General features: G+C 43.5%; 1 protein-coding gene and 1 non-coding gene across 3 annotated transcripts in view; both read left to right on the top strand.

Moving 5' to 3' along the window:
- Positions 1-8,223: 8,223 nt before the first annotated feature.
- Positions 8,224-24,119, top strand: part of LOC135541120 (synaptoporin-like) — a 36,679-nt gene continuing 20,783 nt past the window's right edge. For both annotated transcript variants that reach the window (XM_064967237.1, XM_064967238.1), the window contains exons 1-2: positions 8,224-8,342; positions 8,517-8,582. In XM_064967237.1, the coding sequence (XP_064823309.1) occupies positions 8,325-8,342; positions 8,517-8,582 (84 nt within the window). In that variant the 5' untranslated portion in view covers positions 8,224-8,324. The remainder of the gene's footprint in view (positions 8,343-8,516; positions 8,583-24,119) is intronic.
- On the top strand, positions 13,277-13,352 carry trnav-uac (transfer RNA valine (anticodon UAC)). The gene has a single exon. It is a non-coding gene; the product is annotated as a tRNA-Val (tRNA).

Genomic DNA, 24,119 nt, shown 5'->3' on the forward strand with positions numbered 1-24,119 from the left:
GGCCAAACCCTCCCTAACCCGGACGATGCTAGGCCAATTGTGCGTCGCCCCACGGACCTCCCGGTCGCGGCTGGTTATGACAAATGAAAACCATAACTGGCATACAGTTTGGTAGAAATGGTAAGATAAATTGGCATTTTACGAGAGAAAGGTGGTCAACTCCTCGTGTAACCTGTTACTGGCTACTTCAGGAGGGTAATGTCAGAATCTGCGAAAGCCAGCAGGAGAGGGAGGAGAATGATTGGGTCAGGTCCTTTTTTTTCTTCTTCTGGTTATCTAGATCTCTGGTTTCCTCTTGAGTCATTTGTGTCATATTTCATCAAACAGTAAGCTTAAAGCATCAGACAAGCTCAATTGCATATAGTTGATTTTATTAAAACACATAAGGTGTGTCTATATATTGAAAAATACACATTTACAAATTTCGACCAATCCATTGGTCTGAAGACTTTCGGTCATGTCACGCCTTGGTCATTCTATTTTGTGTTTTAGTTTATTAGTTAGTCAGGCCAGGGTGTGACATGGGTTTATTGTTTGTTGTATTCGTATTGGGGTTTGTAGTATTTGGGATTGTAGCTGATTAGGGGTGTGTGTGTTTAATAAGTTTGGCTGCCTGAGGCGGTTCTCAATCAGAGTCAGGTGATTCTCGTTGTCTCTGATTGGGAACCGTATTTAGGTAGCCTGGGTTTCGCTTTACATTTCGTGGGTGATTGTTCCTGTCTCTGTGTTAGTTTCACCAGTCAGGCTGTAATAGGTTTCACGTTCTGTTTGTTGTTTTTGTATTTATTAGTTATTCGTGTATAGTTCGTTCGTTTGTCTTCACTAATAAACATGAGTAACTTACACGCTGCATTTCGGTCCGACTCTCTTTCAACAAAAGAAGAACACCGTTACAGAATCACCCAAAACACTCGGACCGAGCAGCGTGTTAACAGGCAACGACAGCTGGAGAAGCAAAGGGAGGAGGAATTATTCGGAGAATGGACATAGGAAGACGTGCTGGAAGGAAAAAGACCCCGGGCTCAGCCTGTTGAATATCGCCTCCCTAAGGAGGAATTAGAAGCGGCTGAAGCGGAGAGGCGCTGGTATGAGGAGGCAGCACGGCAACGTGGATGGCAACAGGTGGAGGCACTAAGGAGAGCAGAGGCAGCCGGAGATAGGAGCCGACAATACGAGGGAAAACGGTTGGCAAGGAAGCCCGAAAAGCAGCCCCAAAAATGTATTGGGGGGGGGCTATCAGGGAGTATGGCTGCGTCAGGTAGGAGACCTGCGCAATCTCCCTGTGCTTACCGGGGGGCTAGAGAGACTGGGCAGGCACCGTGTTATGCAGTGGTGCGCACGGTGTCCCCAGTGCGGGTGCATAGCCCGGTGCGGTATATTTCAGCTCCGCGTATCGGCCGGGCTAGATTGAGCGTCGAGCCTAATGCTATGAAGCCGGCTCTACGCATCCGGTCTCCAGTGCGTCTCCTTGGGCCGGTTTACATGGCACCAGCCTTGCGCTCGGTGTCTCCGGTTCGCCTACATAGCCCAGTGCGGGCTATTTCTCCTCACAGCACTGGCAGGGCAACCGAGAGTATTCAACCAGGTAAGGTTGGGCAGGCTCGGTGCTCAAGAGCTCCAGTGCGCCTGCACGGTCCGGTCTATCCAATACCACCTCCACACCCCAGCCCTCCAGTAGCAGCTCCCCGCACTAGGCTTCCTGTGCGTGTCCTCGGCCAAATACCACCAGTGCCAGCACCACGCATCAGGCCTTCAGTGCGCCTCGCCTGTTCAGCGCAGCCAGCGCTTTCTCCCTCTCCTGCGCTGTCGGAGTCTCCTGCCTGTTCAGCGGTTCTAGAGCCTTCCTCCTCTACAGCGCTGTCGGAGCCTCCTGCCTGTATAGAGCAGCCTGAGCTGCCAGTCTACATGGAGCAGCCAGAGCTGCCAGTCTGCAAAGAGCTGCCAGTCTGCATGGAGTTGCCAGTCTGCATGGAGTTGCCAGTCTGCATGGAGTTGCCGGTCTGCATGGAGCTGCCAGTCTGCATGAAGCAGCCAGAGCTGCTAGTCTGCATGGAGCAGCTAGAGCTGCCAGTCTGCAAGGAGCTGCCAGTCTCCATGAAGCCGCCAGAGCTGTCAGTCAGTATGGAGCAGCCAGAGCCGCCAGTCAGCATGGAGCAGCCAGAGCCGTCAGTCAGCATGAAGCAGCCAGATCTGCCAGTCAGCCAGACTCTTCCAGATCTGCCAGTCAGCCAGACTCCTCCAGATCTGCCAGTCAGCCAGACTCTTCCAGATCCGCCAGACAGCCAGACTCTTCCAGATCTGCCAGTCAGCCAGACTCTTCCAGATCTGCTATTCAACCAGACTCTTCCAGATCTGCCAGTCAACCAGACTCTTCCAGATCTGCCAGTCAGCCAGACTCTTCCAGATCTGCCAGTCAACCAGACTCTTCCAGATCTGCCAGTCAACCAGACTCTTCCAGATCTGCCAGTCAACCAGACTCTTCCAGATCTGCCAGTCAACCAGACTCTTCCAGATCTTCCAGTCAACCAGACTCTTCCAGATCTGCCAGTCAACCAGACTCTTCCAGATCTGCCAGTCAACCAGACTCTTCCAGATCTGCTAGTCAGCCAGGATCCGCCAGTCAGCCAGGATCTGCCGGATTCAACTGTCAGATCTGCCAGTCAACCAGACTCTTCCAGATCTGCCAGTCAACCAGACTCTTCCAGATCTTCCAGTCAACCAGACTCTTCCAGATCTGCCAGTCAACCAGACTCTTCCAGATCTGCCAGTCAACCAGACTCTTCCAGATCTGCTAGTCAGCCAGGATCCGCCAGTCAGCCAGGATCTGCCGGATTCAACTGCCTGGCTGGGCTTCTTCTCAGTACTGGGCTTTTTCTCAGTGCTGGGCTTCTTCTCAGTACTGGGCTTCTTCTCAGTCCCGAGCTGCCCCTCAGTCCCGAGCTGCCCCTCAGTCCCGAGTTGCCCCTCAGTCCCGAGCTGCCCCTCAGTCCCGAGCTGCCCCTCAGTCCCGAGCTGCCCCTCAGTCCCGAGCTGCCCCTCAGTCACGAGCTGCTCCTCTGTTATGTAGGGTTCTGGGTGAGGACTATTCGGCCATGGTCGGCGGTTAGGGTGGATTATCCATGGACGCGAAGGGGAGGAACAATGACATTTATGAAGTGGGGTCCACGTCCGGAGCCGGAACCGCCACCATGGACAGACGCCCACCCGGACCCTCCCTATGGTTTTGAGGTGCGTTCGGGAGTCCGCACCTTAGGGGGGGGGGGTTCTGTCACGCCTTGGTCATTCTATTTTGTGTTTTAGTTTATTAGTTAGTCAGGCCAGGGTGTGACATGGGTTTATTGTTTGTTGTATTCGTATTGGGGTTTGTAGTATTTGGGATTGTAGCTGATTAGGGGTGTGTGTGTTTAATAAGTTTGGCTGCCTGAGGCGGTTCTCAATCAGAGTCAGGTGATTCTCGTTGTCTCTGATTGGGAACCGTATTTAGGTAGCCTGGGTTTCGCTTTACATTTCGTGGGTGATTGTTCCTGTCTCTGTGTTAGTTTCACCAGTCAGGCTGTAATAGGTTTCACGTTCTGTTTGTTGTTTTTGTATTTATTAGTTATTCGTGTATAGTTCGTTCGTTTGTCTTCACTAATAAACATGAGTAACTTACACGCTGCATTTCGGTCCGACTCTCTTTCAACAAAAGAAGAACGCCGTTACAGGTCAACCTAGATTTTTTTTAGACGGGTACAGCCCAAAGGTGTTTCTCAAAATGCATACTACCCTGCTCCGAGCACACAAATTGGAGCACGGGAGGGTTTGAGTATTTGTCCAAATCAAGGTATGTGAAACGGAGCACAAGAGGGCACTTCTCGAATGCGTACTCCATTTGTACATATTTTAAAGCATGCATCGATGCAAGCTTTAACAGAAAGTATGCAAAGAAATATGACGCAACCACATTAAAAATGCTGCAACATTTCTTGATATCAATGGCAGCCATTATTCTAGTTGAAGTGAGAGAAAATACACACCGACTCAAGAATGAAATATTGCCTATTCACATCTCATATGTTGACTGACTACAATATTTTTTTGATATGTTAATAAATACATGCTGTGTTAATTTTGGCATGTATACCTGCCTACGTACAGTAGATCACATGCTCATAATAAGTCAATAGGGCTAACTGTCTAGCTACGAGGACAGTTAGTTAGCCAGATAGCCACAAATAATTGTTAGCTAGCTACCGATGAAGAATCTTTTTTTCATTTTAGGTCATTTTTGCCTTGTTAAACTATCTGGTTAGCTACATTATTACGATTCACATATAGCTAGCTGGTAGCTGATAGTTATGAATTAAAATGGTTGCTTTGTTGCCATTGTCCTGGCTTGAAGAATGTTCAGTGAATGGGGAGGTGAAGAGTGAGGTAATACAGTAGGGGGAGGAGCATGGTTGTATGCACATTGAGAAACACCACTAGTCTCACCTTAGAGCTTGTGACTTTCTGTCCACTGCCCTTCACCGCTATGGAAGAAGAGTAGTACGCACGTTACGCATTTACTTGGATAGAATGAGAGTTTTACACAAGGGCAACCAACTCTTTGCTGCTTGGGCACCTCCCTGCAAGGCGAGGCCCCTCTCTCATCAACTGCTTTCCCACTGGATAGTGGAAAATACTAAACTACTAATACTGGCAAGGATTTCCAACCCGCGGAGGGCCTGAGGGCTCACTCCACCAGAGGTATGACTGCCTCTTGGGCACTATTCACAGGCATCTCTTTACTAGAGATTTGTAACGTGACATGTCGGACTGCCTCTCATAACTTCATGATGTTTTACCGACTGGATGTCACTGCACCTTTGTTGGCACATACTGTCCTCAGTGGGTTACACTGTTGGGACTACCCTGGCTTCAGAGAACATGTCTGCGATACGGGCCATATCCACATATGTGATACATTGAAATAAGTATTTAAAACAGAACTTAAGGTTATTCGCGTAACCCCGGTTCTCTGATAATATGAGTGAGATGTAACACCTAATTTCCCTGCTCGCAAGAGCTCAATCAAATAGGGGATTAGTCAAGAATGACCAGAGGACATGTGAGTTGCACCTCATAGGGAGGAACGGCTCACCTCATTCGCAGAGTGAATCCCACATGTGATACATCTCACTCATATTATCAGAGAACCGGGGTTACGCAAGTAACCTTAAGTTTCATGTCTTTGATCAGGGTTGTCAAACTCATTCCACGAAGGGCCAAGTGTCTGCACGTTTTAGTTTTTTCCTTTCAATTAAGACTTAGAAAACCAGGTGAGGGGTGTTCCTTAACAATTAGTAACATTAGTTCATCAATCAAGTACAAGGGTGGTGCGAAAACCCTCAGTCATTCGGTCCTCCGTGGAATGAGTTTGACACATGTGCCCTAGACCCACCTCAATTTGCATACCGCCCCAACAGATCCATGGACGACTCAATCTCAGTTGCACTCCACACTGCCCTCCTCCACCTAGATAAAATGAATAGATATGTGAGAAAGCTGTTCATTGACAACAGTTCAACATTCAACACCATTGCCCCCTCCAAGCTCGTCACCAAGCTTCGAACCCTGGGACTGGATCCCTCTGCAACTGGATCCTGGACTTCCTGACGGGCCGACACTGGTAGTGAGGGTAGGCAACATCACCTCTGTCATGCTGACTCTCAACATAGGGGCGCCACAGGGGAATGTGCTTAGTCCCCTCCTGTACTTCCTGTTCACCCACGAATGCTTGGTCATGCACCACTCCAACACCATCATCAAGTTCGCTGACAACACCGGTGGGAAACCTGATCACCGGTGACGATGAGACGGCCTACAGGGAGGGGGTCAGTGACCTGGCAGTGTGGTGCCGAGACAACAACCTCTCCTTCAACGTCAGTAAAACTAAGTAGCTGATTGTGGACTATATGAAACATCCACATCGACAGGTCCATTGGAGCGGGTCGAGAGCTTCAAGTTCCTTGGGGTCCAAATCACTAAGGGATGTGCCTCTTCACCCTCAGGAGGTTGAAAAAGTGATATTGGTGATCTTAGGCTTGTGTGCGGCTGCTGGGCCATGAAAACCCATTTCATGAAGCTCCCGACGAACAGTTATTGTGCTGACGTTGCTTCCAGAGAGTTTGGAACTCAGTAGTGAATGTTGCAAATGAGGACAAATTATTTTTATGCATTTCAGCACTCCCCGTTCTGTGAGCTTGTGTGGCCTACCACTTTGCAGCTGAGTCGTTGTTGCTCCTAGATGATTTACTTCACAATAACAGCACTTACAGTTGACAGGGACAGCTCTAGCAGGGCAGAAATTTGCCCAACTGACTTGCTGGAAAGGTGACATCCTATGACGGTGCCATGTTGAAAGTCACTGAGCTCCATTCTACTGCCGGTGTTTCTCTATGGAGATTGCATGGCTGTGTGCTCGATTTTATAGACCTGTCAGCAACGGGTGTGGCTTAAATAGCCGAATCCACTAACATGAATGGGTGTCCACATACTTTTGTATATACTGTATATAGTGTATGTTGAGATGGCACCTGCACTCCGTAGAAAAGTGATTATTTAAATCATTATCAGTCAACATCATCGCACCATGCTCAATCATTGTATTGACCATAGTTTTATTGATCCTGGTAAGCCTGTAGAGTTTGCTGGCTCAACAAATTCATGGCAGGCAGCCCTTTCAGAAACAGTCAGCTTACGAACAAAATCACATCCTACTAAATGGATAAACTATGCATGAGATCTTCTATTCTTCCTGCTCACTTCCTTTTGATTTACTGTGATGAGAATATTAGGCCAATCGGATCTAACAGTGTTCTAATCGCTAGGACAAAGCAATTCAGACAGACGGAGAGAGGGGGAGAAAAGGGAAAGGAGAAGAGAGGGATGTTTGTGAGCAAGAGTAAAACGGGAGGAGGAGGGGTGGAGTGAGAAGAGATTTTGTCAAATTAGCCACACTGTCAGCCTGGTTTTGACTTATCTCTACTGGAATTGTCATCTCTATAGCAGACACAGGAAGCCTTGCTTGCTTACCATCATCTTGCCTACAGTTAGTTTACAGTCCAGCACTCTTGCATCTGCCTCGGCTGGCTAATTAGATGAGAAATTGCTCAACCTCCAGTGGGGTGGCTAGGAATGGCTATTACACAGCAAGGAAACATCATATTAACAGAAAAATACAAGGAAAATCTGGTTCATGTTTTCATCACAATATTCACACAAATATGTCCTAATCAACAACAACAAAAATGTCAGGCAAATAATAATTCATCAGGGCATTTGAATCTGACTGTACACTTACTACACAGGAGTACAACTCAGTCTTGAAAACAGTCCCTGCTTCACATTACATAACATTATGTCTTCAGTGAGTTACATACCTATTTGCCCTTGGATTGTGTTTAGCCAGCAGCCATGTTGACTTTGTCTGGGAATCACACAAGGGATCCTTCAGAACGACATAACTCTAAGAACCATTCACGTAGAATTGGAATATAGTCCATTTAGTCAATTTATATCTGCAATGTTCTCTGACTGTTTTGTTCTGAGCAATTTAGGCATATTCACTCAAATTCCATAATAATCCACATAATTTATGTAGCCTACAAGTAATGGAAGTTACATTTGAATATAGCCCATATTTCCAGAATTCAGAGAAATGACCTCTTATAAAAGAGGTCCATTTGGATGCTTTTGGAGCCATAGGCGAGTGATTTGGGGGTTATTATTCTGCACAAAGCACAACCATTACAGAGGGACAGATGACGGGAACATCCTGAATGGGCTACAGATGGTGGAGTCACAAGAAAATACCCACAGGTCAAAGGCATTTCATAGGATTTCTCAGTCTATTGATGGTGCATGCGCTGCATGCACGCAGGCATGTAACCTACAAAATGATGCATGATTAATAAGTTCTATTTTTCTACTTATACGACCAGACTAATGCGTGGCGCCTCGAGACGACATTCAGGCACTCGGTTACAATCACATCCTCTCATCCATCTCCGACGTGGGGAGGAGAGGCAGTTCAAACCTTAAACACATCGGAGCCTAAATCGATAACAAAAAAATCTTATCCAATCGTAAAATCTTGAAGCCATCGTTCATTTCCGTGAAGCCAATCCCCGTCTGTCCCTATGGTGTTTTGTTTTTCAACAAGCTGACGAAAGCTCGGGTTTTTCCGTGTAGTAGCAATAAGAGCCGAGAGTCTTACACACGCGAGGCATAGACATCAAGCGGTTTGGGTAACTCTGTACAGTTGTTTTCTCTTACTGAACAAGGAGATAGGTATTTTGAAAATGTTATCAGCTAATGAGGTATGTTTGTTGATTGTACATTTGGTTTGTCAGGTCTCAAAATAATATGCATTAAATAGCCATTATTCTTTTTTTTTTACAATGTAGGCTAACTTACATGTCAAATAGGCTATACAAACATGACATATTTTGTGTATTTTTTTAATGAAAATGTTATTGTTGTCATTCCATTAGCTCGTGTCGGTTGGGACATTTCAAGTGCTTAAATTACCTCTTGGATTTATCCGCGTTTTGGAATGGGTAAGTTTGAGTGTTTGCAGAAACACATATTTGTTTTGCATGAAATAACTAAATGATAGAAAACAGGTTTACAGTTGCCAGTCAATTTATTCATCATATGTATTGACGATTGTGTCTGCGAAATATAGCATAGCAGTCATATTTAGGCTCCATTTGCGCACTGAAATATAATTGCGCCTTTCATGTTTCCCCAAGGGGTCTCGTGTTTTTGCAAGTAAATCAGTGTTATAGCAGGCTATACTGTAAGTTTTTTGTTTACATTCATTTCCATTACTCTCAGGTGAAACTTTGAATTATCGTAATTGAGTTCTGTGTCGCTGATGATGTGTTACTATTTCTCAGACGAGTAACCGTCCCAGCGCGTGAACAAACTGCTTTACCGTGACCAACTAGTTCACGTTTATTTAAGTACTCGCTGCTCTGTTAGGTCTTCACCGGGAGGCTGGAGAACAACAACACTAAAAACTAACCTTTTGCCTGAAAGAGATTGCAGTGAAGCAGGACAGAAAATGGATCATCCTACAGACAGTGAATCACGTGGCCTTGGCTTGTTATATAAATCAGGCAGACAGGCATTGAGGAAATCAGTTATTGTTTGATTGAATATTAGAAAAACTAGTGACTTTGAGTGTGGTATGGTCGATGGTGTCAGTCGGGCCAGATCCAGAATCTCAGAAACAGCCACCCCCCTGAGCTTTTCATGCACAACAGTGTCTATGGTTTACCAAATGTGGTTTGACAAACAAACATTAAGTCAGTGGCAGTCCTGTGGGCAAAAAAAAGCTTGTTGATGAGAGAGGTCGAAGGAGAATGAATCGTGCAAGCTAACAGGCGGGCCACAAACAGACAAATAGCGGTGCAGTACAACAGTGGTGTGCAGAACCACATCTCGGAATGCAACTCCTGCATCTCTCAACTCCTCAGTCATGTCTCGGATGGGCTAATGCAGCAGACAACAGGAGGTTCCCCTCCTATTAGCTAAAAACAAGAAGAAGTGGATCCAGTGGGCACGCGATCACTAACACTGGACAATTGAGGAGTGCAAAAACATCACCTGGTCCAACAAATCCCAGTTCCTGTTGTGTCATGTTGATGGCAGAGTCAGGATTTGGCGTTAGCAGCACGAGTCCATAGACCCATCATTTCCCAACCACGAGCACAGTGACACACAGACATTTCCCAAACACGAGCATAGTGACACACAGACATTTCCCAACCACGAGCATAGTGACACACAGACATTTCCCAAACACGAGCAGTGACACACAGACATTTCCCAAACACGAGCACAGTGACACACAGACATTTCCCAAACATGAGCATAGTGACACACAGACATTTCCCAACCACGAGCATAGTGACACACAGACAATCAACCCACTGCATACTGTGATTCTCAAGGGTGATTTAATTGATTCTGCTTTGTTAGTAGGAATGACCCCGGTCGGACAAAACAGAGATAACCTGGGTAACCTGGGTCATCTTCAGTATCTTTACTATTGCAGATTCTTAATAGCAGCTCTGATGGCAGTTGTCTTTATCATTCTGCACATCATTTCATCATGAGGAGGGTGTTATTTGTCTTTGGCTAACAGTGCTTACAAATGCATGACAGGCTACAAATCATTACTCAAGTCATAGACCCAAATGTATTCAAGTTTTTTTTTTAAATTGATTTTAAAAAAATGTATTTGTTGTTTTTATCAATGTCAATCAAACAAACGATAGCAGTCACATGATCTGCACAGCAACAAGACATGAACAAGAAGGGGGGGTTTGGTACAGCAGCTCAAGTTACAACAATTGAGAGATAATATTACAAGAGGGGTATCTAACAAAGGCCTTTGTTTTTGTAGCTGTGCCATGCAGCTTAGCTGTTGAAGATTTTAGCTGTCCTAGAAGATTTGAACCTTTTACTGCAGTGGGCTAAATCAGGGTCACATAGTGTTTCTTGGTAGTCTTAAACAAATCTACTCTGAAACAAAAGTATACACCTAATACACATGGTTATTGTCTATATGTCAGATATAGAGTTGAAATGTATTAAACTTTAAGTTTGCGTCCCCAATATTACACTTTATATACATCACAGAACACTGAAATATTATAACAAACTGTTTAACATAGAAACACCGGGAATTCCATCTGTTTAAAAATAAATGTTTATTAATTATACTTTCTGAGTGATTTAAATATTGACTGGTATTCATCAGGCTGCACACTCAAGAGAAAGCTTCAAACTGTATCTAGTGCCTGCAACCTGGTTCAGATTGTCAATCAACCTACCAGGGTAGTTACAAACAGCACAGGAATGAAATCATCAAGATTTATTGATAATCTCTTTACTAATGCTGACAAAATTTGTTTGAAAGCTGTATCCAAATCCATTAGATGTAGTGATCACAATATAGTAGCCATATCTAGGAAATCCAAAGTTACAAAGGCTGGGCCTAATTTTGTGTATAAGAAGTCCTACAAGAAGTTTTGTAGTAATTCCTATGTTGTTGATGTGAAGATTATTTGTTGGTCAGTGTGTAATGATGAGCAACCATACAGACCTGGGTTTGATCCCAGGCTGTGTCACAGTTGGCTGTGAAGTGTGTCAAAAAGCAGTGCAGCTTGGCAGGATCGCGTTTCGGAGGATGCATGGCTCTTGACCTTCGCCTCTCCTGAGTCCGTAGGGGAGTTGCAGCGATGGGACAAGACTATAACTACCAATTGGATATCACAAAATTGGTGAGAAAAAAAACATTACGAGCAACCAGGCGCTGCACTTGACACATTTATGAAATTGATTATCCCAGTTACTAATAAGCATGCACCCATTAAGAACATGACTGTAAAAATGGTTAAATACCTGTGGATTGATGAGGAATTGAAACATTTTATGGTTGAGAGGGATGAAATGGTAAATAGGTCTGGCTATACAACCGATTGGCAAACATGCTGCAAATTGAGAAATAATGTGACTGAACTGAATAAAAAGAAGAAGAAACTACACTATGAAACAAAGATAAATTACATGAAGAATTATAGTAAAAAGCTTTGGAGCACCATAAAATGAAATGTTGGGTAAACTCTGCTCCATCATTCGTTGAATCAGATGGCTCATTCATCACAAAACCCACTGATATTGCCACTGATATTTAATGATTTACTTCTTTGGCAAGATTAGAAAACTTAGGCATGACATACATGCCCACAACAAACTCTGACACTACATATCCAAGTATATCTGACCAAAATATGAAAGACAAGAATTATAATTTAAAATTCCATAAAGTAAGTGTGGAAGAGGTGAAACAATTTTTGTTTTCTATCAACAATGACAAGCCACCGGGGTCTGACAACTTGGATGGAAAATTAATGAGGATAATAGGGGACGAAATTGTCACTCCTATTTGCCATATTTTCAATTTAACCTCACTGGGGTAGGGGGCACTATTTTCACCTCCGGATGAAAAGCGTGCCCAAAGTAAACTGCCTGCTACTCAGGCCCGAACATTTATTGAGTAAATGGGAGTCTTGTGAGTGCAACCATATGAAGATCATCAAAGGTAAGTGATTAATTTTATCGCTATTTCTGACTTAACTCCTCTACTTGGCTGGTAGCTGTTTCTAATGACTTGTCTGCTGCGTGCTGTTCTCAGATAATCGCATGGTACACTTTTGCCGTAAAGCCTTTTTGAAATCTGACACCGTGGTTGGATTAACAAAAAGTTCATCTTTAAACCAATGTCGAACACTTGTATGTTTTATTAATTTTTCGAATGTGTATTTCTGTTTTTGAATTTGGCGCTCTGCAATTTCACTGGATGTTGGCCAGGTGGGATGCTACCGTCGCACAACCCTAGAGAGGTTAAGCCTACTATTTCCCTACCTAAGAATAGTAAATCCTCCTTATCTGGCTCAAATAGCCGAGCAATCAGCCTGTTACCAACCCGTAGTAAACTTTTGGAAAGCAAAATTAGGTATAATCAGGAATTCACAAGGGCAGCTGTCTAGGCCCCTTACTTTTTTCAATCTTTACTGACGACATTTGAGTGTCTATGTATGCGGATGGCTCAACACTATACACGTCGGCTACCACAGCGACTGAAATGTCAGCAATACTCAACAAAGAGCTACAGTTAGTTTCAGAATGGGTGGCAAGGAATAAGTTGGTCCTAAATATTTAAAAAACTTAAATCATTGTATTTGGGACAAATCATTCACGAAACCCCAACTAAATCTTGTAATGAATAATGTGGAAATTTAGCAAGTTGAGAAGACTAAACTGCTTGGAGTAACCTTGGATTGTAAACTGTCATAGTCGAAACATATTGATAGAACAATAGCTAGAATGGGGAGATGTCTGTCTATAATTGTGTACCTTTATTTATTTAACTAGGAAAAGCCCATTGAGATCTTGAGTTGATTTTTCAGGCGAGACCTGGCCAAGAAGGCAGCAACAATCAATACATTACAGAATTAAACATATAACAATACAACAACATGATCCAGCCTAAAAAAATATGTACAATCCTCTGTAACAGAGTCTCCCATCAACAGTTGTATTATACAGCATCCACCTTCACATCAAAAGTGTTTGCTTCTGTAGACAGTATCAGGGTCATTCAAACATAAAAACACTTACAACTGTGTTCACAAGAATCAAACGGACAGACTGATTGGCTGCCAACTCGGATAATAAGGGTCCTGTGTGGCTCAGTCGGTAGAGCATGGCGCTTACAACGCCAAGCGTCGTGGGTTCGATTCCCGCTGGGACCACCCATATGTAAAAAGTAGTGGCCCCAGCCGACTTGTAAGTCGCTTTGGACAAAAGCGTCTGCTAAATGGGATATATTATTATTATATTATATATAATAAAGTGCTCCTCTGCCTTCTTAACAGTGCTATCAACAAGGCAGCTCCTAGTTGTGTCACACCTGGCGCTACTGATCAGTCGTGTGGTCAGGTGCCACAAAGAGGGACATAGGAAAATTGCAATTGGCTCAGATCAAGGTAGCACGGCTGGCCCTTGGATGTACACAGAGAGCTAATATTAATAATATGCATGTCAATCTCTCCTGGCTCAAAGTGGAAGAGAGATTGACTTCATCACTACTTGTATTTGTGTGAGGTATTGACATGTTGAATGCACCAAGCTGTCTGTTTGAACTACTGGCACACAGCTCAAACACCCATGCATACCCCACAAGACATGCCACAGAGTTCTCTTCACAGTCCCCAAGTCCAGAACAGCCTATGGGAGGCGCACAGTACTACATAGAGCCATGACTTCATGGAACTCTATTCCATATAAAGTAACTCATGCCAGCAGTAAAATTTGATTTAAAAAATAGATACAAATAGACCTTATGGAACAGCGGGGACTGTGAAGCAACACAAACATAGACACATGCATACAATCTCACGATAACACTATATACATATGTACACATAGATGTTGTGTTATAGATGTCTGGTAGCAGAGTAGAGGCCTGAAGGCACACACTTAATATATTGTGAAATCTGTTATGAATGTATTGTAATGTTTTTAAAATGTATAGCTTCCTTAATTTTGATGGACCCCAGGAAGACATACCACGCTGCGTGTTGGTCTGATCTTGACTACTCTTCCTCAGACGAAGAGGAGAATCGTTACAATGCAATACAGTGTAGTAGAGGAAACTTGTTCGGACTTATTTTGAAATTGATGAAGAGTCGTGGTTGTTTGTTCAGTTTGTTGATGAGCCGCTCACATTTAATCTGAAGGGTTTAGGTCCTTGCTGACATTTACATTACCAATGACATTTTAAAAACACAATTGTGTTGTCATGCACACAACGGCACCAATCTTTATGTCTGTATGATCTATTTGTGGATGATTATTCCAGAGTTACATGTGGTCCATAACCTTTCCAGTAGACATGGATGTATGGGTCATCTCCCATACATTTCCGAATCTGCAGCTGTGGCTCTCTGGCACATGTGCCCGAGTGGTGCAGTGGTCTAAGGCACTGCATCTCAGTGCAAGAGGTGTCACTGCAGTATCTGGTTTGAATCCAGGCTGCATCACATCTGGCCGTGATTGGGAGTCCATAGGGCGGCGCACAATTGGCCCAGCGTTCTCCGGGGTAGGCCGTCATTGTAATTACGAAACTGACTTGCCTAGTTAAATAAAGGTTACTTTAATTTTTTTATTGTCAGTATCTGGCACACAATTCTCCAAACAGCTGTAAATTCCTCCCTCCCAAGTCATGCAGAAGCTGGCCTTTGATATGTGCCCCAACTTGTGTGTGTGTGTGTGTGTGTGTGTGTGTGTGTGTGTGTGTGTGTGTGTGTGTGTGTGTGTGTGTGTGTGTGTGTGTGTGTGTGTGTGTGTGTGTGTGTGTGTGTGTGGGGGGGGGGGGGGCATCCTAATACTGAACTAGTTGTATTAGTGTACAGTCACTGTCTTGCCTGCAGCATAGCGCTCTTGTGTCAGATGATAGGTTTCTTTCAGAATACTGACAGCTGACAAACAAATATGTATTTGTGTCAGATGTCAGTATAGTATCTGTGACTTCAGTGTGACTGTGAAATATTTGATACAACTTTCTCAGGTGCCTCAACTAGACACAATTTTATTGTTTTCATAGGACAGCGTATCGGTAATGCTCAAGAAAACAGAACCTTACACAAGTTGGAAGTTCTCTATTTTTATTTCACAAATGGGGCTGAATAAGAGGAATTGCCATTTCAGATAATAATTGTTATTGAATGTCCCGGAAATGTGAGAAAAAATATGCACCTTCTCAACCTTCTCAAGGGAGTATTAATCTCCTCTCTGTCTCTCTCTCTCTGTCTCTCTCTCTCTTTGTCTCTCTCTCTCTGTCTCTCTCTGTCTGTCTGTCTGTCTGTCTGTCTGTCTGTCTGTCTGTCTGTCTGTCTGTCTGTCTGTCTGTCTGTCTGTCTGTCTGTCTCTGTCTCTGTCTCTCTCTCTCTCTCTCTCTCTGTGTCTTTCTCTCTCTGTCTCCCCTTCTCTTTCTCTCTCTGTCTCTCTCTCTGCCTCTCTCTGTCTGTCTCTTTCTCTCTCCCGTTCTCTCATACCTCCCTGGATATTAGTAAATGTCAGATCATGTCAATTTCCAAAGCTTCAAGAAACACTATCTGGCTTCAAACCTACAAGATCAACAGAATGCAAAGCAAAATGAACTCTTCAGTTCCAAACCAATGTCATAAGGCCCATGTGGATGCAGCTTTAGGCTGGAATCTAGCCCGGCTAACCCAAACCCACCAGGTCAGAGAGGAGCTCACGTCCCTCCCTGGCCTGGGCTCGGCTCTGTCTGCGAGTCAGACAGGAGAAGGACAGCCTGTCCCATCCTGTTTGCTCAGAGGGCCCAATGTCAGAGCCAGGGGCAGAACGCTACTCACTCAGTGAGTGAAACTCTACAGGGAAAAGCTTGAAGCGCGTAATGATCTGGTGTTGCTTTTTCTCCAGAGACGGAGTACCAACTTATTCACAAGTTCATAGTTCTGTAACATCATACACCATTGTGTGAAGAGCAAAAATCATTATTAACAGATTCATCAAGGTGAACAGACTTTTGTGTCTCGTTTGTGTCTCGTCTCTTTAGTAAAACAGAAAAAATTTCACTTGCACAGTAATATGGATGTAAAGTGGCATTTTGCTAAAAGAGTCAACTCTTACATATAGTATAATTAACACTCACTCATAGGTTTTTGCACAAACATTCACTGTCACGTACGCTCACAGACCCATTGATTGTCCCAATACACACAAAGAATAACTGCTGTCCCACCATCCACATACACAAACACTTGTTTGGATTGTACCACTGCTGGGTGCGGAGGCGTACTAACACACACACAAACACAGTCAAATCATATTACTGTTTGGTGGCTGAGGCTGACTAACTGCACTGCTGTGTAGCCATGGAAACCCCAAGGGGAGAAGAGGAGCATGAAGAAGCACTGTTATAAAAATACATTGCGATTGTCTGCCTGCTTATGGTCAGTCAAGCTTACAGGGAGATGGGTGGGGGGATTTAGCAGGAGAGATAGGGAGAGAGGGTCATAGGTTAGACAGGGAACAAACCATTCACCATGTAGGGAGATCAACTGCCATGAGAACTTGATTCTACCATAATGTCTTGATCAGGACTGTTATCACAGTGTGTGTTGGGTTAGTTATGCCCCTTAAAAGTACAGTATTACATATCTAAGATGGTCCTCTTTCAAGACTAGATAGGTAGAAAGAGAGGATGATATTCAAAATAGGATATTATTGAAATTGTAGGCTCACCATGGCCCAAGACCATTTAAAGAATACATATTTTTACCAAAATAGATCCATTTGTAGCTTCCTAACTAGTCAATGGTAACATTGTTAATTTGTGTGTGTGTGTGTCCCACACACACACACACATAGTGTCACTGGAGAGTGTTTATATTCTTAGAGGCACAGCTTGAGCGTGTTAGCCTGAAGTGGGCTTTAATACAGTAGCCGAGAGATGAACTGTAGCGATGATCATGTCGCTGTTTAGTTTTTCTAACCCCGTTGGTCATAATGGTATAATAGCTGGGTTCCTGGCATTCAGGTTGGTTGTATAGACTCTATAAGACCCAGAGTTTTTTTGATGGTGGTTCAAAACATGTAATAGGCTGCAGACATGGTCCAGATTTCTGCAGTCGTAAAGAGAGAAGATTTCAGGCTTTTTGTTCCCAAAGTGGGCCGAACGTCTTTAATAGAACAGGTGGATAGCAGCGTCTATAGTGCCTGAGGGATCCTAAGTGTAGCTGATGAATGCTGTGCTTAGGCTCCTCAGTGATACTGACTGAGTGAATACAGTGTCCTTGTCATACGCTCCACCTGTACTACACACTTAATGATCCCTCTAGCACCCCCTCACGCGTTCTCTTCTTCTCACTATTTGAATTTCACCTCATCCTCCGTTCTCACTCTTGCTTTCGTTCTATTCTCGTTGAGTCCATGAGCCCATCCTAGCCGTCTTTCTCATATATTTATCTCATGTATGTTTTCATGGGGGGTTAGGGATGTATCTTCTTGTGTGTACTGTATGTGTAAGTGATGGGGTAATCTGTGTGGATAGAGTTTCATTTAGAAGGACAAAAGAATATAAATCATTCCCGGTCCTCGTTCTTGCCTCTTTCCCAGCGTTCTCCCAGTCTCCATTCGAGCCCACATCCAGGCTTCTCTCCCAGGTCTTATCCCTCCCCCAGGAGCCCGGCTGGGAGACACTGATATACACACAGGCGCGGGGCTTAGCACACACTCCCCTTCACAATGACACACTCGCCTGTTCAAAGGCCTCCACTATAAACGAGAGTGGTAAATGACTAAAAAATCATAGGGAATGGAGGCAGCTGCAGGAAAGAGAGGGGGAGAGAGGGAAGGAGGGGGGGAATGGGGGGGGCCCGGGTTTCTTTTACCCTAATGTGAGTTTAGAATTGCTCTCTCTCTCTGTCTCTCTCACTCTCTCTCTTGTTGTGTTTATGTGTGTATGTGAAATGTGAAATGTGTCTATGTGTGTATGTGAAATGTGTGTATGTGAAATGTGTGTGTGTGTGTGTGTGTGTGTGTGTGTGTGTGTGTGTGTGTGTGTGTGTGTGTGTGTGTGTGTGTGTGTGTGTGTGTGTGTGTGTGTGTGTGTGTGTGTGTGTGTGTGTGTGTGTGTGTGTGTGCGCATGGTAGGGCAGGTTACTTGATACTACTTGAATGTAATCCGTTACTGATTACAGTTGCATGAAACATAAAGTCATCGTTAATGTAATCTGATTACTTTTTGATTACTTAAAACATTTAAAAACATATTTTTTCAAAGACATATTTTAAAACGTTTAAAACATTTTGTTGTATTTCCCATTTGGGGTCTAGTGTGGGAGCATAGCCTAAAGATCCTTTAATTCACGTATGTGTAAGAGCATAGTCACAGGGTCCCATACTAACATTTACAGTTGGTCGCACTACAATTGCAATGGGGTCACATAATAAATAAATAGTAGCCTTATTATCTTATAAAATCATTCAAAGTGTTTCATTAATACGTGTATTAGACTACTAAAATTGTATTATTCAAGCACAAAAGCATAATTCCATATAATTTTATGTGCAACCTAAACCAGTGATTGTCATGAATTTGAGTTTTGAGAATTAGGAAATTGTTATTATTTTAGTATTAAAATAGGGGTCCAGAATTTTCAGATGTTTTTGTTAAATTGAGATGAATTTGTCTACATCTATTTGGGGACTAATATCACATAGGCTAATTCATTTGGGGCTAGTTAAACACCTTAGGGAGTGGTTAGCTAGATCGCTAACTCTAAATATAGCCTAATATCACTGATAGTTAGCTGTTTAATTGATATCTAACAATAACTATCATGTATCGGCCTATGCACTGTCGTAGTGTGACGATCATTAAATATGAAGACTGTTATATTGTCAAATCAATTCTCTATGTGTAATTATTCCTAACGTGATTAAACTAATCATGTAAACTTTAATTAACTAGGAAGTCAAGGCACCATGGGAAATGTTTAAAAAGTCTCTATTTCCTGAATTAACTCTTCAGATATTTTCACATCTTATTTATTATAGTCACTTATTAATGTTATTTTTACCTCATCAGTCTCATTCCTAAATGGCACAAACCTTTGGATATATAACATAAATTATGAATCAGCGATATACAAATTGGCTTAATTATTTATTTACTAACTAACTAATAAATCACAGAATTACATAAACACACACACACAATAGTTATACATTGGTTACCGACATAATACACTGAAAAGTCCCTAGTGGGCTAAGCCGATATGACGGCTTGGTAGACAAAGGAAAGGGGTGGGGCCAGCTAAAGAGTGGGAAACTCAGAGAACCCATGTCCCTACAGTCAATAACTACACTCATGGAAATGCTAATACTTTGAACATGAATAACCGCCCATTCGAAAATAAAGTGTGATTTACATATTTACGAGTGTATGCCTTTGTTGTCCCTCTCTGCAATCGCCGGTTCGTCTGCTGGATAGTCAGTCGACAGAAAGTCTCTGGTGTTTCCACCAGAGATCAAAGTCTTTTGTCATCTTACAGTGATTCATCCTTTAAAAGTTGTGAACTTACACCACAGGACTTAGAGGTACCCAGCGTCACGGCTTCATTGCTCCAGACCACCACAAGGGGGAGAGAGCACTCATTATGCATTTGGGTCCCAAGGTTTTTATATGACCAAACATATCGAGTGGTTCCAATGACGCAAGCCACCCGTCCCTAGGTGAAGATGGCTGACAAAACATTACGGTGGAACCAAATGTAAGTAGTTATAATGTCATAACGAGTCAATAATTTTTTTTACAATTGAGAGGAATATGTTAGCTTATGTAGAGACAAACATTTGTGCATATTTTTTTAACAGAAAGTAAATTTACGAAATCGCTATTTAGCAAGTTATCTGACAAGCAAATATTAGCCAGCTAGCTAGCTAGTGTTATTACATGAGAATGAATTTGTAATTTGTGTTGTTTAATGTTTTAGGGACTTCTGAGAAAACCAGCAAACCAGGCTGCCATCTTGTGAAACAGTGAATGTGAAGAATCTAGCTAGCTAAAACATTTACTGCAAATTGAATGTACAATTGTATAAGCTTGGCTTGCAATGCAGCTGAAGTAACATAACTAGCTAACTATTTACTTGCTTAGTGTAGTGGAGGATAAAAATAACTGTATGTCTATGGATGTGTGGCTAGCTACAGTATGTAGCCGATCTGTGTATGGACCCCAAAACGTTAGGTTCTGAACTAATATTCATACAAATCTATGAATCTCTGCTATCATAGTTGCTGTATCAACTTCAAGTCTGGATGGCATTAGTGAAGCCTATGGATAGAGTAGAATATAATAACTTGTTTGTGCCATGGATGCAAGTCCTATATACATGCACTGTAGAAATGACCACACATAAGATCCCCACATTGTAGCCTGTACATTGAATATATTCACTGATCATGTACTCTTCCTTGGCAAATAAATGTGCGGTTCAGGTATGAATCTCTGAGACATTATTTTTCAGTCATATCAAACTCCATTCTTTGAATGATGCTGTGTCTGCATGTATGTATCACAATTATACACTTCAACAGTGTTTACCACTCACGCTCATGGGACATAAATGATTACACATTGTAACTATGCAATAGACTAGAAACAGTATTTAAGTAAAGGCTGATTTGTAATTCATATATACAGAAAAAACCTGCATATCTAACTCCCTTCATCTGCATTAATCTGAGGACAAAGGATAGTATTTCAATGAGATACTTAATTTCAACCCGTGGAGAACGCGGGTTGAGAACGCGCATTTGTCTGTAGAAAAGCAATGGAACGAGAGGTAACGTTCTCATGACCGTGCGTCACGAGACCAAGGCTGCTGGCAGACCTCTGACTCATTCCCCTCTCATTCAACCCCCTTCACAGTAGAAGCCTGAAACAACGTTCTAAAGACTGTTGACATCTAGTAGAAGCCGTAGGAAGTGCAAGATGACCCATATCCCACTGTATATTCAATAGGGGCTGAGTTGAAAACCTACAAACCTCAGATTTCCCACTTCCTGGTTGGATTTTGTCTCAGGTTTTTGCCTGCTATATGAGTTCTGTTATACTCACAGACATCGTTCAAACAGTTTTAGAAACTTCAGAATGTTTTCTATCCAATACTACTACTACTACTATGCATATATTTGCATCTGGGACTGAGTAGGAGGCAGTTTACTCTGGGCACACGTTTCATACAAACGTGAAAATGCTGCCCCCTATCCAAAGGTGGTGATGACGGGACTGGCTTCCTCTCTTACATCAAAACATACCTGCTGTCAAGAGACATATGGATACAGAGAGAGAGCATGATTAGGCCTTGTTTTTTTATTCTAACACGGTCAGTCATCATAATCATCAGGGGGTGAATGGAATACTGTCCTTGGATCATTAACTCTGGGACTACTACATCTCTATCTGTATTTCAATGTAAAGCATATTTTTAATAATACTTCTTGTTGACCCGACCAAGTGACCTCTCCCCTATGATCATGCTGTACCCTCTGTGTCAGCCAGTTCAGATGCGGGAGGGGTTCACCAACACACACAGCTGATATAACCTAGAGGATTTAGGGAGAAGGGGGAGAGGGATGAAATGAAGGAGAGAGACTGTTATTGTGTGTGTGTGGTCTCACCTGATGTCCACATTAAGTGGCTACAGAGTACTTTATGCTGAAAAACAGACACATGAGGATAAACAATAAAAGATCATGTCAATAGAAGATACTGTATGTGATGCAGACACCTATCGGAGTGAAGCTGAAACATTTAAATATAGAGGGCAAGGCTAACCCCCAGGGAAATTATGACTTGGCAGCAACAGATAGTCCAGTGAAAATGGATGTGTTCATATGGTGTAAATCTGAAAATTAGCAGCTGACATCTTAAGGCTTTTTAAATTAATCCATGTGAGACTGGTTCCATGTACAACAAAACATGCAGAGAGGAAGAGAGAAAAACACAGAATAGTTTAATTACCTCTGGTTATGAACACTTTTGCCAGCAATAAAGCTTCCACGGCCTGTTCCTCGAACAGTGAGCATATGGAAATAGCTACATTTTCGACCCCTTGATCAGCTCGCTCTCCGAAAGTAAAGAAAATAGCTTATTTGTAGATATAACCGTTCAATCTAAAGGAGCAGATGCCATTTTCAGAATACGTCAATACAGCACAGAAAGCTTAACACCAAACTGGTATTGTGGTTGTTCATTTGTTTATGGGAAATATGCAATGATACCTGCACCATCTACACACTGCAAAGACTCTCTAATTTTTCTCCATTGTACACGATGGCCCATTGCTCTGAGACTTCTTTGATCATTCTAAAGCCTGCATGGGGCAGCCTTGCCTGTTCCGCGGGTGATGTGGAGGTAAACCCAGGCCCTGCATGTCCCCAGGCACCCTCATTTGTTGACTTTTGTGATCGAAAAAGCCTTGGTTTCATGCATGTCAACATCAGAAGCCTCCTCCCTAAGTTTGTTTTACTCACTGCTTTAGCACACTCTGCTAACCCCGATGTCCTTGCAGTGTCTGAGTCCTGGCTCAGGAAGGCCACCAAAAATTCTGAGATTTCCATACCCAACTATAACATCTTCCGTCAAGATAGAACTGCCAAAGGGGGAGGAGTTGCAGTCTACTGCAGAGAAAGCCTGCAAAGTAATGTCATACTTTCCAGGTCCATACCCAAACAGTTCGAACTACTAATTTTGAAAATTACTCTCTCCAGAAATAAGTCTCTCACTGTTGCCGCCTGCTACCGACCCCCCTCAGCTCCCAGCTGTGCCCTGGACACCATTTGTGAATTGATCGCCCCCCATCTAGCTTCAGAGTTTGTTCTTTTAGGTGACCTAAACTGGGATATGCTTAACACCCCGGCAGTCCTACAATCTAAGCTAGATGCCCTCAATCTCACACAAATCATCAAGGAGCCCACCAGGTACAACCCTAACTCTGTAAATAAGGGCACCCTCATAGACGTCATCCTGACCAACTGGCCCTCCAAATACACCTCTGCTGTCTTCAACCAGGATCTCAGCGATCACTGCCTCATTGCCTGTATCCGCTATGGAGCCGCAGTCAAACGACCACCCCTCATCACTGTCAAACGCTCCCTAAAACACTTCTGTGAGCAGGCCTTCCTAATCGACCTGGCCCGGGTATCCTGGAAGGACATTGACCTCATTCCGTCAGTTGAGGATGCCTGGTCATTCTTTAAAAGTAACTTCCTCACTATTTTAGATAAGCATGCTCCGTTCAAAAAATGCAGAACCAAGAACAGATACAGCCCTTGGTTCACTCCAGACCTGACTACCCTCGACCAGCACAAAAACATCCTGTGGCGGACTGCAATAGCATCGAATAGTCCCTGCGATATGCAACTGTTCAGGGAAGTCAGGAACCAATACACGCAGTCAGTCAGGAAAGCTAAGGCCAGCTTCTTCAGGCAGAAGTTTGCATCCTGTAGCTCCAACTCCAAAAAGATCTGGGACACTGTGAAGTCCATGGAGAACAAGAGCACCTCCTCCCAGCTGCCCACTGCACTGAGGCTAGGTAACACGGTCACCACCGATAAATCCATGATTATCGAAAACTTCAACAAGCATTTCTCAACGGCTGGCCATGCCTTCCGCCTGGCTACTCCAACCTCAGCCAACAGCTCCGCCCCCACCGCAGCTTCTCGCCCAAGCCCTTCCAGGTTCTCCTTTACCCAAATCCAGATAGCAGATGTTCTGAAAGAGCTGCAAAACCTGGACCCGTACAAATCAGCTGGGCTTGACAATCTGGACCCTCTATTTCTGAAACTATCCGCCGCCATTGTCGCAACCCCTATTACCAGCCTGTTCAACCTCTCTTTCATATCGTCTGAGATCCCCAAGGATTGGAAAGCTGCCGCAGTCATCCCCCTCTTCAAAGGGGGAGACACCCTGGACCCAAACT

Source organism: Oncorhynchus masou, chromosome 6 (genome assembly GCF_036934945.1).
Source record: "Oncorhynchus masou masou isolate Uvic2021 chromosome 6, UVic_Omas_1.1, whole genome shotgun sequence".
Taxonomy (NCBI): domain Eukaryota; kingdom Metazoa; phylum Chordata; class Actinopteri; order Salmoniformes; family Salmonidae; genus Oncorhynchus; species Oncorhynchus masou.